Source organism: Ziziphus jujuba, chromosome 5 (assembly GCF_031755915.1).
Source record: "Ziziphus jujuba cultivar Dongzao chromosome 5, ASM3175591v1".
Lineage (NCBI taxonomy): Eukaryota > Viridiplantae > Streptophyta > Magnoliopsida > Rosales > Rhamnaceae > Ziziphus > Ziziphus jujuba.
In genome coordinates, this window is record NC_083383.1 from 2,559,360 (window position 1) to 2,575,223 (window position 15,864).

The window sequence follows — 15,864 nt, forward strand, 5'->3', positions numbered from 1 at the left end:
GTGTACTTTTTAACGGTACCTCGGTCAATGTGAAATTCCATCAGGAATAAAAAGTCAACATTTGACCCCTTCTCGGTCAACTTTGGTCAAATTTTTGAAATTCCGATATACTTCGGGACGGGATGTTACATGGGATGAGGCCGATTTTTAAAATTTCATCCTCATTTCCGTAGAAAATTTTTCATCCCATCCTCATAGTTTTTTCCCTTTTTTTAAAAGCTGGGCAGGACAGGACGGTTTTCCCTCTTTTTTTTTTTTTTTTTTTTTATAATTGATATAATTTTTTTTGAAAAATTTATATGAATTTTTTTTAATAAATAAAATGTAAATAAAGTGATTAAAATGCAATAAAAGTACAATAAAATACATTAAGGTTCAAATTTACAATTATAATAAAATATATCATTAAAAAATACGATAGTCTAAATATATAAAACATATAAATAAAAAAAAAGTAAATATATACGGGCCAATTTGGGGCCAGATTCTTTATTCCTAGGTCCCGGCCGATCCTGATTTGGGCCTTATTGATTTATCCCGAACCTGTCATGTAACACCCCGTCTCGAACCATGTCGGAAATTTTTGCACGTTGACCGAGGTTGACTGTTGACTGTTGACCGAAGGGGTCAAAAGTTGACTTTTTGACCCGGTTGGAATTCTAGGTTGATTGAGGTACCGTTACAAAGTACACGTTGGCACGAGTTCGTAGATTGGTAGCACGTTGAAAACGGAGCTATGGTTTGAAAGTTATGAGCAAAACAAGTTGAGGTCCAAACTGTCCAAGGGGTGCCGGGATTGATTTTTTATTCATGCAAGGTTGAGCGTTGACTCATGCATGGTTGTGAAGTGCTCGTCGATACGAGTCCGTAGACTAGCGGCATGTCCGATTTGGACATCTGGTTTGAAAGTTATGGACCTGTAGAGTATTTCAAATACCGTATTATTTTAATATTATTTTTAAAACGCGTAACGATGTGCCACGTGTGACTTACTGAAGGTGACCATGTGTCACCATGGTGAAATGCCACATGTCAACCATGTGTAAAATCAAATTATTTTTATTATTATTTTAAATAATAATATTATTATTTGATTATTTAATTATTTTTATTTTTATTTCTTTTATTTTCCTTTTTCTTTTCTTTTTCTTTTCTTTTCCCCACGTGGGAAAACACCATTTCTTTCTTTTTTTTCTTTTTTCCTTTTTTTCCTTCTTCTTCCCCGAGCTCAACCAAAACACGCACAGTTGCTTTCGTTCTCCCACCGGCCGTCCCTCTCTCTCTCCTTGCTGCACTTTTTCCGGCCACCCATACAGTACACGCGCCGGCCACCATCCAAGCCCATCACCTCGCGACCTCGGCCACCAAATTTCCCGGTCAGCCGTCGCCGGACGCGCCCAGATCGGGCCGGCGAAGTTGCGGCGGCGAGGTGAAATTTTTCCGGCAATTCTCGCCGTTTCCAACCAACCCAGCCCGTCCCATACCTCTATCCTACCATTTTCGACCCCTATGAGTCCATTTCCGGGGTTAGTTTGCCCAAAATCCCCACCGTTTGGAAGATCCATCAAGTTTAAAACCGGTCGAAGCTTCCCGACCAAATTCCGGCCACCTCCGGCGGAATTGGGGTCGATGGAGACCGGATTGGTAATCCTCATCGCTCAAGCTTCGATTCGGTATATCATTCGCCTATTTTGGTTAAAGTTTGTGTTTGACCCCCCGGGTACCGGGTATTATTTACCTGATTAAAATATTAATTTATTTGATTGTCTGTGAATTTTGTTCTAGGAGCACCGGTGAGTCGTAGAATTGATCCCGTAGTGGATCATGGTTTAATTGGGTGCTCCAGGTGAGTGACCCACCTTTAAAAATATTTTTGGGATAATTAATTGTATTTATGTGGTATTAATTTGATATCTGTAATTGGTGCTCATGTGGCGTGTTTTAAATACAATCGGGAAAAATATTATTTTATATATATATTTACCCATTGGTGTTAAATGAAATTTTGGGGTCATTAAGAAATTCCCGATTATTATTTTATTGTGATTAAATGGTATTTGTTACACATGAGCAAGTATTTTCAGTAATTAATTGCGTCTGGATTTTATATCATTTTTGGACAATTAATTATGTTTAAATTGGTATTTAAATTATGCTCATGTGGTGTGATTTAATTGTGGTTTTATTTATTCATTATGCATGAGCAAAGTATGTTTCGGTATTAATTGTACGTGATTTTCAGTATTAATTTTTCAGGCATAATTGGGTTAAATATTTTACGAAAATATTTGGTTAAATTTTATAAATTATGCCCGCGGTATTTTTATGGTTGCATCTCGTACTTCGAGGAAATTATGGTTTGTTGGTTATCAATGTTTCGTATTGGGTTATTGAATAAAAATATGTGGGATGGTAAGTGTGAGAATTTAATGTATTTCCCACGGTGGTTTTTGGAAAGACGGTACGGTTGGTTATTATTGTTTATTTTTAGACGCACTCATACAGTATTGGTGTTCTGGTGTATAGTGTATGGACACGTGGTAGCACGCGGTTATTATGTGGTTTAGTGTGCGGTTATTACTTCACCCGTGAGTTGCCATTGGACCGTGGGCAGGCAAGGTTATTGTTGTGCACAGCCGCCCCCCTCCTTGGCCGGGTTGATGGTTTTAGCAGCGGTACTGTCGGGACGCCGAAGTGACCGTTGCAGGTTTCTCTCTTTAACCCCCCCGCCAGTCGGTGCTCAGGACGCTGGGTATCGGAGGGCATCACCGGTATATGGTGTGGTGCGTCGGTGTAAATTGCAAATAAAGTTTAAAATCCCAAAGGTGTTCAAAAATTATTTATTATAATTTATTGCAGTTTATTTATATTTGGGGTATTTATTTATTTATTTATTTATTTGTTTATTTGTTGTTTATTAATTTGTTTGGTTCCTTGGTTTTTGGGAAGTACGTACAAGGATTTTGTGAAAATGTTTTAAAAGGGGAACTTTTCCAACGGAGTGACTAGTGAGGGTTTTGAGAGAAATTATTACTTCAATTGTTTATTTATTTATTTATTTAATTGTTCGGTACTGGTTAGTTAAATTCCTTTATTTTTATATTATTAATATTAAAGGTGTACAGTAGATAAGGTCACTCACTGAGATGATTAGCATCTCACACTCTTAAATTCCGTTCCCCTAGGTTCAGGTTGGAGACGTTGATTGTCCGGGGCGAGCCCAACGTCTCAGTTCGTTGCCGAAGGTTCAAGAAGTTTTTCTTCCCTTTTTCCTCTCTATCCTATATTGTTTTCTTATCTGTCATTTTATAAATTTCACATGTTTCTGTATAATGCTCGGTATACTATATTGGACGTGTAGTTGTTTTTATGCACTGGGTTGCTACTGTTGTTTTATTTTGAAGTGCAGCAATTTGTGGAACCAATTTGTAGTTTGTGGGAGGAATAAGGGGATGTTTTTAGAAGTGTGTTTTCAGTGCAGGTAATTTGTGGTAAGTAAATCCCTTAGGGGAGGCTCTGCCAGATTTTCCGTTGAAGGGTCCGGTAGGGTTTCCCTGGGATCAGAGTTTGTCTAGAGTTCAGGGGAAAGAATTCTGGACGGGTCCTGACATGTCATGCGGCCTTGATTTTTTGGGGAAACGAGACAGTGCACGGCGATTTTTGGGATATATTACCATTTCTAATTGTTAGTTCAAGACCATAAATTAAATCTATAATAAATTTCTCATAGAAGGACAAAGAAATATTCAAGAACGACGTTTTAACTAAATTAAATTACATAAGAAAAATAAATAATTGGCATCCCTTTTTGGAAGCACAACACAAATTAATGATTGTCTTTTTTGGGGATTAACTATTAAACGGAATCAATGGTGTCCAGTTTGGGAGTTGCAGATTTTGATTTTCCATATGGTGATCTAGCTTCGCGAGCCCTTCTCTCTTTGCAAAGTATGTTAGCAAATCTGCATATATATATATATATATATATATAACATAGATATATTATAATAAGAGAAATTAAAGGAGAAAACTTTAAAGTATAATATAAACAAATTATATTTAATACGAATTAGCATATTAAAAACAGCAATACCTTACGAGAGCCTCTTCATTTGTATCTTCGTGACAAGGCTCATAAATACCAGTCTCTAAGTTCACCATTGACACTGGTTTCTTCAACAATTTATGTCCAACTTCTACGAGATTGTTCAAATTTTCAGTAGTAGAAATATCCACCGAAGGGAGTGTTGTTCCATCGAGTGTATCATCCTGCATATAAATATATATATATATATATATATATGTACAGACAATTTTTTTTTTTAATTTCAAAAATCAAATTTATAAGATAAAAATTAAAGCCAGAGTTAGGTAAGTTACAAAATTATCCACACCATTAAGCATATTAAAACATATATATGGATATATACAAATATATATAAATTAACCTGAATTCGAAGGTAATATTTATGGGAGTGGAGAGCTTGAAAGACGGTAGAAAGGTGGAAATCAACGAGGTCACTACTAGCTTGAGTAAATATATCCACCAAGGGATTGGAATTGTGGGCGTGCAACCATCCCAAAAAACCCCACTTTGCAGCTTCATGAGCACTGTACTTCTGCTCTGATTTTGGTGATCCACATCCCAACGACACTACCAGAAACCGACCGTATTCCGTTGGCTTTATTGGAAAGAAGTCAGGATTCCCCCTGTGGATTTCCTTCGACACTTCGTTCATAGCAACCAAAGCCTGAAAATTAACGTTAATTAGTTTTATTTCATTATATATAAATATATATATATATATATATATATATGGCCAAATTAATTTTAATTTAATTAAAAGTACCGGGTTATTGGCAACAACACCTCCATCAATGAGATGGAATTGTCTGACACGGCCATCGGGAGTGGTGGTTTCAAACTGGTGAGCTGGAAGATATGTTGGCGCTGCTGAAGTTCCTATGCATATATCTGAGAGCAAAGCGTCTAGGCTGGGGTTCCTTCTCACCTAAACATACATATATAATTCAATTACTAGCTAGGCGCAACTTTAAAAAAATACATATATATATATGTATTAATAAGAAAGTTATATATATATTTATATATATATATATGTACCTCATAGCTGGAGAAGATAGTTGGGTGGAGTAGTTTGATGTCAAAAGTTGGGATCACAACTTTGGTCAATGTCTGGTTAAGTCGTAGATCTCCTAATTTTTCCTCGAGTACTTTACGTAAATACTTTCCATCATATTTGGGACCTGTTAGGGCTTTAATCGTTTGGGCTGCGCTAGCAAACGGAAGGATGCCGCTCAAACAACTTCTTTATATATATATATATATATATATATATACATACATATTAAAAGTCAGAAAACATATACGCATAGGCAAATGACAATGACAAACTTAATATTCAGCCAATCACAAACATATTATCCATCACCTATCTTGAGGGAATATTTTAGGACAGTGTTGAAGATAGAAGCTGTTGATATCTTTGGCAGCAAACAGCGGGCGATTATTTTCGTCAGGGGCAGTAAGCATGGCTGTTACAAGTCCACCTGTGCTGGTCCCGGCTATCACATCGAAGTAATCTGCAATTCTTGCTTCCTCGCCATCCAGTTTCTACGTCAATTTGCATGTAATTAACTCAAACATACAAATTTCAAATATATACAAATAATTCTTAAGGAGAAATTTCAAGCTAATACCTGGAGCTCAGATTCCAAGAACGCAAGAATAGTTCCTGGAATAATTCCTCTGACTCCACCACCATCAATGCTAAGAATAGTGATGAGGTTTCCATATGTTGGAGACTGTAAGAAAGATCTTGCTCTATTCATGCTAGTTAGCCTATATTCAATTGCAACAAACTCAAAGGGCAAAACTAATTGAAGTGCTGGAAGGAAGGTAGGATGGAATTAAAATGATGAGAGAAACTTATATAAGATTTTTATAAGCACCTAAAAAAGTATAAGAGGCGGAGACGGAATGAAGTACTCCAAGAATGTTCTTAACTTGTTCTGCTATATCATAAATAATCAAAGCTTGTAATGTTTTTATCATCGAAATGGATTTAATTAACAATTGGTTTGACTTTTATGCTTGTTATATCTTTATATGTGCATTTACAACGACAGCTCATTTCCACAACTGATCGTCTAATATTTTCGTATCATGATAGCTTAAAAGATACGACCTAACAGTATATATCTGAATAGAAATGTAGAAAAATCAGACCTTTCCTGGGTGGGTTTCAATTAACTTGAAATCTGATATGCAAGTTGCTAGCCGGAAATTTCGAATTATTATGCACAAGTTGTTGGAATTTCACTTGTTAGGTAATTTAGGTTTATCTATACACATTAATATTACTCGGGGAATACTTCTAAGTATAAAGTTTTCTAATCAATAAATCTTAGCAAATGCTAATTAAGGTTCTTACATTCCATTTAAAATTTTAGATTTGAACTCAAATATTAATTATCCATTTATATCATTGATTCAAAAGAATTTTGGCTGTTGTTCAATTAGCCTAAATATATATTTATAGAGACTAATTTAGGAATTTACTAAGATCTTTGATCTTTAATTTCTCTCATTAATTCTTTGACTTTTAATTTGTGGACCATTGTTAATGGAATTCTATCTAATCTTTTAGCAAATGATTCCTTGTTTATTCCTACCAAACGGTTCGTTAGTGGGGGTGTTTGTCTTGGCTGATATATCTGCCAGCCCTTCGTTGCCCTTACCCTTGCAGGTTGTATTGACTTTCCAACTAATCTCCGATACCTTGTTATATCTTTATCCCTAAATGCAAAAGTGTCTTTGGACGCTCAGAATTATAGTTAATTAAAAAATAAAATACTAAAATTGTATGAGTTCTCTCAATTAATCTTCTCGCATTAATTTAATTTTATATTACAATAATATTTATTTTCTCAATATATTGTCCCGATGCCCAAACAAATTCATAGCACTAAGTTTTTTTTTTTTTTTTTTTTTGAAATAATCACAGGTCTTCCTCTGGATCTTCGTATACTAGCTGCTATATCCATAAATTTTCAGTATATTAAACACTTTTCAAACTTTTTTCATTTTTGCACTTTACTTCCTAATATATTTTTTGTTTTTATGTAAAAGTCCTCTAAACTTCATAAATGATGTAAGTTATACATACTTATTATTATTATTTATTTTCTAAAATTCATAATCCTTATTTGCGTTCGTTTGAAGGCGTTTCTTTTAATGTGAGGGGATATACTGGGAGCGCCTGAAAGAAAAAATTAGTGCGAGTGATTAGAAATTTAGAACCTTACAACATGCAATTTTTGAATGCCTCCAAACAATTAAAATAAAGGATTATTTTGAATATTTTTTGACTGTGAAAAACAAATTAATAATCAAAATAATTTTCTCTTGCTAGTGTCCTCTGTACATCATCATACGGTCAGCATGGTTATCTCCAGTTTTTATTTATTTATTTATTTTTTTGCCTCCAGCGTGGTTATCTGGTTAATTAGCACCAGAGTTTGGAGTAGATTACTTTCTTTCAGTTTCACTTCATGTAATCTTTCGTTTATTCGGTATTTATTATATATATATATATATATATAGTTGTACTATTATTGTAAATATACAGATCAAACTACATATAATCTAGATTATATAATCTATAATAATATATGAAATGGAATAATATATTTCACAAATTAGCATGCACTCATACAATAATGTTATATGTATATATTAACGTTTCATCCATAATACAATTGAATAACATAAATTATCCAACATCATCTTATAAAATATTATTTTATATATATAATTATGCTCTAATGAATATATATAAACGCTCAGGTTATTGTTTACATGTACGTTAGATTGTATGTAATTTATGGACGTTGCTTGTACGTTTGCTGTAATAAAATTATGTATATTAGCTTTCCAATTATTATTAAAGACTTATGCTGATAATAAAAAAAACAAGACAATTATTATATATAAATATATATATATGATCCGTACGTGCATAAAATGATTATCCAGGATTGAAAGTCAGCAATATGATGATGACTTGACCTTTTCGAAGTGACATATTTTTTTCTAAATAATTCAAGTAACATCCTTTCAGCAAAAAAAAAAAAAAAAAAAAAAAAAAAAAAAAAAAATTCAAGTAACATCCGCCCGGCTACCCATTTATTTTAAAATATTTATGTAATCTATTAAACACACTTATAGTGTACCTTTCCTGTTTAAAGTGAGTATTTGAATTTGTGACGCAATTTTATCTTTTTTCCTTTTATTGATTGTATATTCTTCCTTCTTAATATTATACACATTATTAGAAAGTTGCCTTTTTAAAAAAAAAAAAAAAAATAGTTTCTGCTATATTTGGATAAAACACACCAAAAAATTAGTGAAAACGACCTTGCGTGCATATGCTACCATTCAAATGTAGCCCAAAATGACATCGTCATTTTCGATTTATTCGCAAACGCTGCCAATTCAATTCCTTTTACCACCTAATCACAATAAACGTCATTATTAATTTCTATCTTTGGTTTATCTAAGAGTTCCATTAAACTAATAACAATAAGAAAAAGTTTTATTTAAGAAGAGTATTGATCACTTGAAACACTCAACATTATTAGCTTCTCAAACACTCCAAAAGCTCAACACCGGTCCTGTTCCGTTGGATTATATATATATATATATAGCCGGATGATCAGGTTACTTCTTCAAGAGATAAATAATAATATGAATCAACCTGACCAATAATATGCTCATTCACTTTGCTGACCAAAAAAAGTTTTAAACACAATGACTATAAACGTTACGATATGTCTAAGAAATATGTATTAATCTTTCAAACTTTATTTCATGGGATTAATCCTCACATGGTAAACGTGTTCACCACCATGCTTATGGATATATCATATACTGCTTTTTTCGGCCGGTGGGACTTTCTGACCCTTGGCTGCAAAACCTTTTAGCTAGTGGTGGAAAAACACATATAAGTTGGCTTATAGTACTGGAATTGGATTGTATACCATAGGCTCTGAAACATATAATAATTCTCAATCCCAGATACGTGCCCGCCACCCTCTCTACCTTTTTTCACAAGCTAATGCTTACAATTATAATAATTAATTACTTTAATTTAATAATACTAGACTAGAGTTCTGCATTAATCTTTTTTAGGAATACAAAATGAGGATATCAAGTAATGTAACAAAAAATCTTATCTGTCAACAATAAACAAGCTTTGCTTATGAGAGAAAATATAATTCGTCAAAAATAAATTGGGAGCATATATATCTATAGTTTATAATTGTATATTAATTACTTGGAATTGTAAACATGCTATTTCCATGGGGCATATTTCAAGCTAAGGTTGTAATATATATCATATCTTTTAGCAAAAAAAAAAAAAATATATATATATATATATATATATCATGCATCATGAAGTCGTTAATTTGCAGTGCATACAATACATCGAATCAATGGTACTATACCATTGAATTTTCAATTTCTCACCAACAACTCAAAATTTGAAAACTACAGTTTATAAATCTAGGTATTAACATTGCCCTAATATTTGACCAAACAGTGAAAATTTGGAACTTGTATGCAATCATATCCTCTGGTTCCTCTCCTTGACCAATTGTATTCTTTTTTTCTTTTTGTTCATAAAACGCCGCTTTTTACGAACAAAATTTAAGACGTTTAATAATTTTTTATGTAATTCTTCCATGATTTTTTCAAAAGAAAAAAAGAAGAAAGATTAAAATTAGAAATCCAATCACGTCTCCTTCAATGCATGTATCCCATTAATAAACATTTGATTATTAATAATTTAATCAAGTAAATAACATCTTGATAAGACTTTCCAATACACAAAAACTAAGGAGGTTTGGTCTAATTAGCGAGCCATGGTAATGCGATTGTTGGTCTAAGTGGATTCACCTAATTAGTCCTACCTACAATTCTACAAAGCTGGAGTCTCAACTACAATTCTAACAGATACTGTTTGCGCTTGGGACGATTCAAATCCTGTATGAAAGGTCATATATAATATCCTTGTCCTAGTAATTAACAGGCACTATTACTTTTCTTTTTGGTAATAAGAGGTACTATAACTTTTGGTGATAACATAATATTAAAGATTCGCACGTACGGAAATTATATATTGAACTTTTCAACGTTTAACAAGAATGTTGAATGTGCAGTCCAACTTGAACAATGTCCCGGAAACAACATACAAATAAGTTTGGTCAACCCGATCTGAATGATCAAAAGACGACATTCTTCCTAGCTAGCTAGTTTAATTGTTTAAAGAAGTTTGCCTTATGCCTTGTTGGAATTTTGAAGATGCAATCACGATCGAGAAGTCTATAAATACCCCCATATACTTGAAGAGAAACACAAAGTTGAGAAACTCTCTATTTTACATCAAAGATAGCTGTGAAAACGTTTTGATATATACAGAGTCTCTTAAAAGCCTCCCTCCCTTTGCTCTCTCTATATATCTAGATCAACACCCTAGCTCCATTAATTAATTTATTGCCAAATATCAGTTATGGCCTCTGAAGGAACCAATGTTCAGTTACAGCCTCCAACCTATGGAAATTTAATCACCATTCTCAGCATTGATGGGGGTGGCATAAGAGGGCTTATTCCTGGCACTATCCTCGCCTTCTTAGAGTCTGAGCTTCAGGTGGAGTATATAATATACATCAACGCCAAAATTAATATATTTTGAATAGATGTTTGCCATCAGTCTTATATTTCTCCCCAATAGATGTTCTAATTTGATATTGATAAGTTAGTAATTAGTGTAGAAAATTTTGCTTTGCTTTTTTATGTTACAGAAACTGGACGGTGAGAACGCAAGACTCGCTGACTATTTTGACGTGATTTCTGGAACAAGCACCGGTGGTCTTGTCACTGCCATGCTAACTGCTCCAAACGAAAAGAATCGCCCTTTGTTCGCTGCCAAGGATATTAAGGACTTTTACCTTAATCATGGCCCTAAAATTTTTCCCCAAAATAGGTAACTTTATATATATATATATATATATATAAATATGTATGTATATGCCTTAATGTTAATTAAATACCAATCTCGATTAATCTCTACAAATAAATAAAATGTCTAGTAAGAATTTAACTCCTTTTTTTTTTCTTTTTTTTTTTTTTGTAAATAACAGGTGTCCATTATTCCCTCACATGACCAAGATCATAAAAGCTTTAGGTGGACCTAAATACGATGGCAAATATCTGCATCAAATTGTCAAGGAAAAACTAGGCAATACAAAACTACACGAGACTCTGACTAACACTGTCATTCCTGCATTTGACATCAAGCGTCTGCAACCAACAATATTTTCCACCTATGAGGTACTTCATCATTCTTAATTAATTCTTCTCTTTCACCTTCCTATAAAAGTAATATTAATTACATGTTGTTAATGATCACCATCTATATATATATACGTATGATAAATTTCTTTCTTTTGTGAGTACAGTTAAAAAAAAATCCTTCAATGGATGCCCTACTTTCAGACATATGCATTTCAACCTCCGCAGCACCAACTTATTTTCCAGCTCATTACTTCGAAACTGAGGATGTTCATGGGAGCGTCAGACAATTTAATCTTATAGATGGAGGTGTTACTGCAAACAATCCGGTATATATATATATATATATATAGAAAACATAAATATATTGATGATGTCCAAAATATATATATATATATAGTTTTAATTTATTAGGAAAATAGTTTCCACTTTATATTAGACACATAATAATGTAACAAGTGAAATATTTAAAATTATTATTTTTCTAACTAGAATTTTAATTATTAATTGATGTGGCATTCTAAATACTAGGTGGTAATACTTTTATATTCCCAATAGAACATTATATATATATATATATATATATATATATATATATATATTATATTTTGAATTTATAAAAAATATTAAATACTTGTTTTTTCCAACATTTTTTTTTTCTCCAGACTCTAGTTGCTATGAGTGAAGTGACAAAGGAGATAATCAAAGGGAGTCAAGATTTCTTTCCCTTTTCACCATTGGACTACACACGATTTCTAGTTATATCGTTAGGAACTGGTTCATCAAAAGATGAAATGAAATATAAAGCACCTGAAGCTGCTAAGTGGGGGATTTTGAGTTGGTTAACACACGGCGGTTCCACACCTATTATTGATGTGTTTTCCCAAGGAAGTGCCGACATGGTCGATCTTCATCTTTCTGTGGTTTTCCAAGCCCTAAACTCTGAAAAGAATTATCTCCGAATTACGGTACTTTATTAGCCACTAATTTTAAGATAAAATTTAAAATTAATGTCCATAAATTTGACTTTTATTCCTCAATATTATTTCATTATAAAAAAAAAATATATACACCTATTATTAATATAGACATGTATTCATTTAAATAATATTGGGTAGTGGAAATTAATATTTAGTAAAATGCAGGACGATACATTGAGTGGAGATGTATCCTCAGTGGATGTAGCGACAAATAAGAATTTGGAACAACTTGTGAAAGTTGGTGAAGGGCTATTGAAGAAACCAGTTTCAAGGGTTAATTTGGAAACTGGACGCTTCGAGGCTGCTAATCACGAGACTAATGAAGAGGCTCTTAGAAGGTTCCAAATAACATATATTACCTTTATCTAATTTTATTTTATATGGTAATATATGCTTAACATAATTAAATATATAATGAAAATTATTAATTAACCTTGTGATTACTAATTTTGCAGATTTGCGAAAATCCTCTCAGATGAGAAGCGGCTTCGTGATATGAAATCACCCCATGGAAAAAAATTATAAATGCTTGCTTCAGTTTCCAAAGGATATATATATATATATATTGTCAAAGACTTGTGATTCTTTAGATATTTTGTCAAAGACTTTTGAATCTTTCGAAATAATAGTATCTATATTGCGTTTTGGTCGTGTTCTAATTAGTTGAGGTGGAGGGCTAGCAATCAATTCAATCCACCATTAGTTTGAATATTCGTTATTGTTTTCACTGTATTCAAATAAATCCCCAGCTGTATAATGTACAATTAATATAACAATTTAAGTGATCACTAAGACCATTCTCATATTACAAATATATGTTGTGCAAAACATTTTATTGAAATGGCTCATTCATATATCTGTTGGGGGTGAATCCATGACAAAAATGTCCTTTTAAGTTGATATTGACTCTTTCACCAAATATATCCACAACGAGCTTCAATTAAAATAATCAAGATACCGAAATAGGAGAAGTCCATTAAAATAAGAAGAAAAATGCAGAACACGGTCTGTAAAAGACATACCATGACGCATGTATGTTGTCATCTCCGAGCTAAAGACTTAACTAGAAAAGTATAGTATTACACAAAATTCAACCTTTGAATAACCTTTTTCAAAAGGAATTTAATTATTTAGGACTAGTTTTCCTATCTACAGTTAACTTGTATTAGATTATATTATTTTAAATATAATTTAATCATGTTTAAGTTTAATTCAATTTGATTGGATTATAATTAAATAATTTAAATTAATCAAATCAAATCCTATATAAAAAATGCGTGCTTACTTGTGCAAACTAAAAAGACGATCATTTGTTTTATTTCCATATTGGACATTGTCATAGTTTTTTATATGACTTAGTCAATTTGGTCCATTTGAATTGTCAATCTAGACCCTAAACGTGACTGCTATCCTTAAGTCAACTTAGTTTGCAAAATTAACTATATATATGTTCGAAAACCAAAGCAAGAATTTTGTATTTAAAAAAAAAAAATTGCATATATGTCATTACTGAAAGATACAGGAAATTGAGACAATTTCAAGATTAATTTTCAGGGCCTCATAACTAGTGTACAGAAAGCCTCCATGCATTTTGACGGAACTTCTCGTATTTTAAAAAGAGAAAAAAAAAATGCAAATTGAATAATTAATGTGTGTGGATTTGCATTAATTGGACAATGATCTGTGTGTATTAAGCACTGGAAGGAATGAATATTGAGCATTGACGTGTTTGTGTTTTGATGTTTGAACCCAAGAAATAAACTTCCCTGACTCGAAGAGTAAAATTACATAACAAATTCGGTTGTGTATATATAGGAAGCTCTACACATATAATTTTTTTTTTTTGCTACAGCTTTTTCTTTTTAGCTACAATATTAATATTTAATAATAAATCATTCCGTACATTACAAACGCACGGCTTTGGGGGGCTTTTTTCTCTGGCTAGCTAACCCCTAGCCTTGCATTGCCTTAATGAAATTACCTAATTAGTCTTACCTACAATTCTCGTCAAATCTCATGTGGTATATTACTAATTGTTGGCCTAATTAGAGGCCAAGCCGCAGCCGCACCAATTATCTTTGCACTCCACATTCAATGTTCTAAAGTTTCATCAAATTGGTAATCAACATTAATATAGAGTGATTCAGTAATTTGAATGGAAAAGAAAGAAAGAATGATATACATATAATTGATAGAGATCTCCTGTTTAACTAATAATAAAATATCATTCTATTTGGAAAAATAATTACTTTTTCATTCGGTTTATTTTATTTTTTTAATAAACATATCAAATGGGATGACATAATATTAATAATGGATAAGATGAAAAAATCGGATGAACTTATAATCGTACTCTTTTTTTTTTTTTTTTTCCATTCTAATTTTTTCTGAACTTTTTCTTTCCTTATTCTTCTTCTTCTTCCTTTTTTTTTTTGGGGTAGATATGAGTTTACTATTTTTCATAGTAAATGTGAGTTTGCGTTGCAAGAATATTAGAAGGGAAGACTCGATCATTTTTCTAATTTTTTTTTAAAAAAAAAAATATATATATATATATATATATATATATGTATATGTATATCATAATAGGAAGACTCGGTCAAAGGAATATGCTAGAGGGCCCTCATTTAGGCAACTGTAAATAATAAGAATAATAGTAAATAAATAATAAAGATGCAAGCAATCCTCGCCGCCGATCCAAAGTAGAAGAAAGGGATAATTATGCAAAATGTAAACCATTTTATAAATCTGGCATTTACAACTAAAGATGTTGCTTTCATATTATTAGAAATATCCATCCCAAAATGTCTCCTAATCATAATATTAGACACAGCAAAATTTAAACTATTGTTTGATATATCCAGCATCACATGACAAAAATACCACTTAAAAAGATTTTTGCTATGTCTCTCATGGAATACCTTAGAAGCAGTGGCCACCTTTCCAATACCAAGAGAACAATGGTTTAATGCAAACCCAATGAAATACATATATATATATATATATATATATATATATATATATATTGTTATGACTTTTAGTTTCTAAAAGTTCAAAGAAACTAAAAAGTTTAAACCGAGTTTTTATTTGCAAAATCAGTAATTAAGTTTTAATTTTTTTAGCTGATTCCCATTTAATATTAGAAGAACTGAATACAATTACGTAGGAAAAATATGTAGATTTTTCGCATATTTGACAATTTGGTCAAATTTCATTAGAAAGATGACTTAGACTTAGATCTTAGACCATTAATTTGCATATATATATATATATATATAGAGGAAAAGTTATACTAGACAATTTGATTAGATTGTGATGGCAACCAACAAGTCAAAACGGCTAGTAAGTTTTGTCTTTTAGATATTTTAGTACTATTCCAGGCCGAATGATCGGGTCAACTCACCACACGTTTCCAATCGCATAGTTCTGAATGTAAAAGAAATTAAATAAATAAACCATTGGGTACTAATTACAAATAAATACGACAATTAATTGCTCAAAAAAAAA

General features: G+C 32.0%; 2 protein-coding genes across 2 annotated transcripts; one reads left to right on the plus strand and one right to left on the minus strand.

Moving 5' to 3' along the window:
* Positions 1-3,704: 3,704 nt before the first annotated feature.
* On the minus strand, positions 3,705-6,050 carry LOC107420901 (patatin-like protein 2). Its single transcript, XM_048476028.2, has 7 exons — positions 5,722-6,050; positions 5,454-5,635; positions 5,126-5,330; positions 4,851-5,012; positions 4,449-4,751; positions 4,094-4,269; positions 3,705-3,962 (listed from the first exon to the last, which is right to left on the minus strand). The coding sequence occupies exons 1-7, from the start codon at positions 5,851-5,853 to the stop codon at positions 3,857-3,859; spliced, it is 1,266 nt and encodes a 421-aa protein (XP_048331985.1). The 5' UTR covers positions 5,854-6,050; the 3' UTR covers positions 3,705-3,856.
* Positions 6,051-10,198: 4,148 nt separating this feature from the next.
* Positions 10,199-13,213, plus strand: LOC107420890 (patatin-like protein 2). Its single transcript, XM_016029956.4, has 7 exons — positions 10,199-10,733; positions 10,888-11,069; positions 11,227-11,416; positions 11,545-11,706; positions 12,043-12,345; positions 12,523-12,695; positions 12,813-13,213. Exons 1-7 carry the CDS (start codon positions 10,596-10,598, stop codon positions 12,880-12,882), a joined length of 1,218 nt encoding a protein of 405 aa, XP_015885442.2. The 5' UTR covers positions 10,199-10,595; the 3' UTR covers positions 12,883-13,213.
* The last annotated feature ends 2,651 nt before the right edge of the window (positions 13,214-15,864 follow it).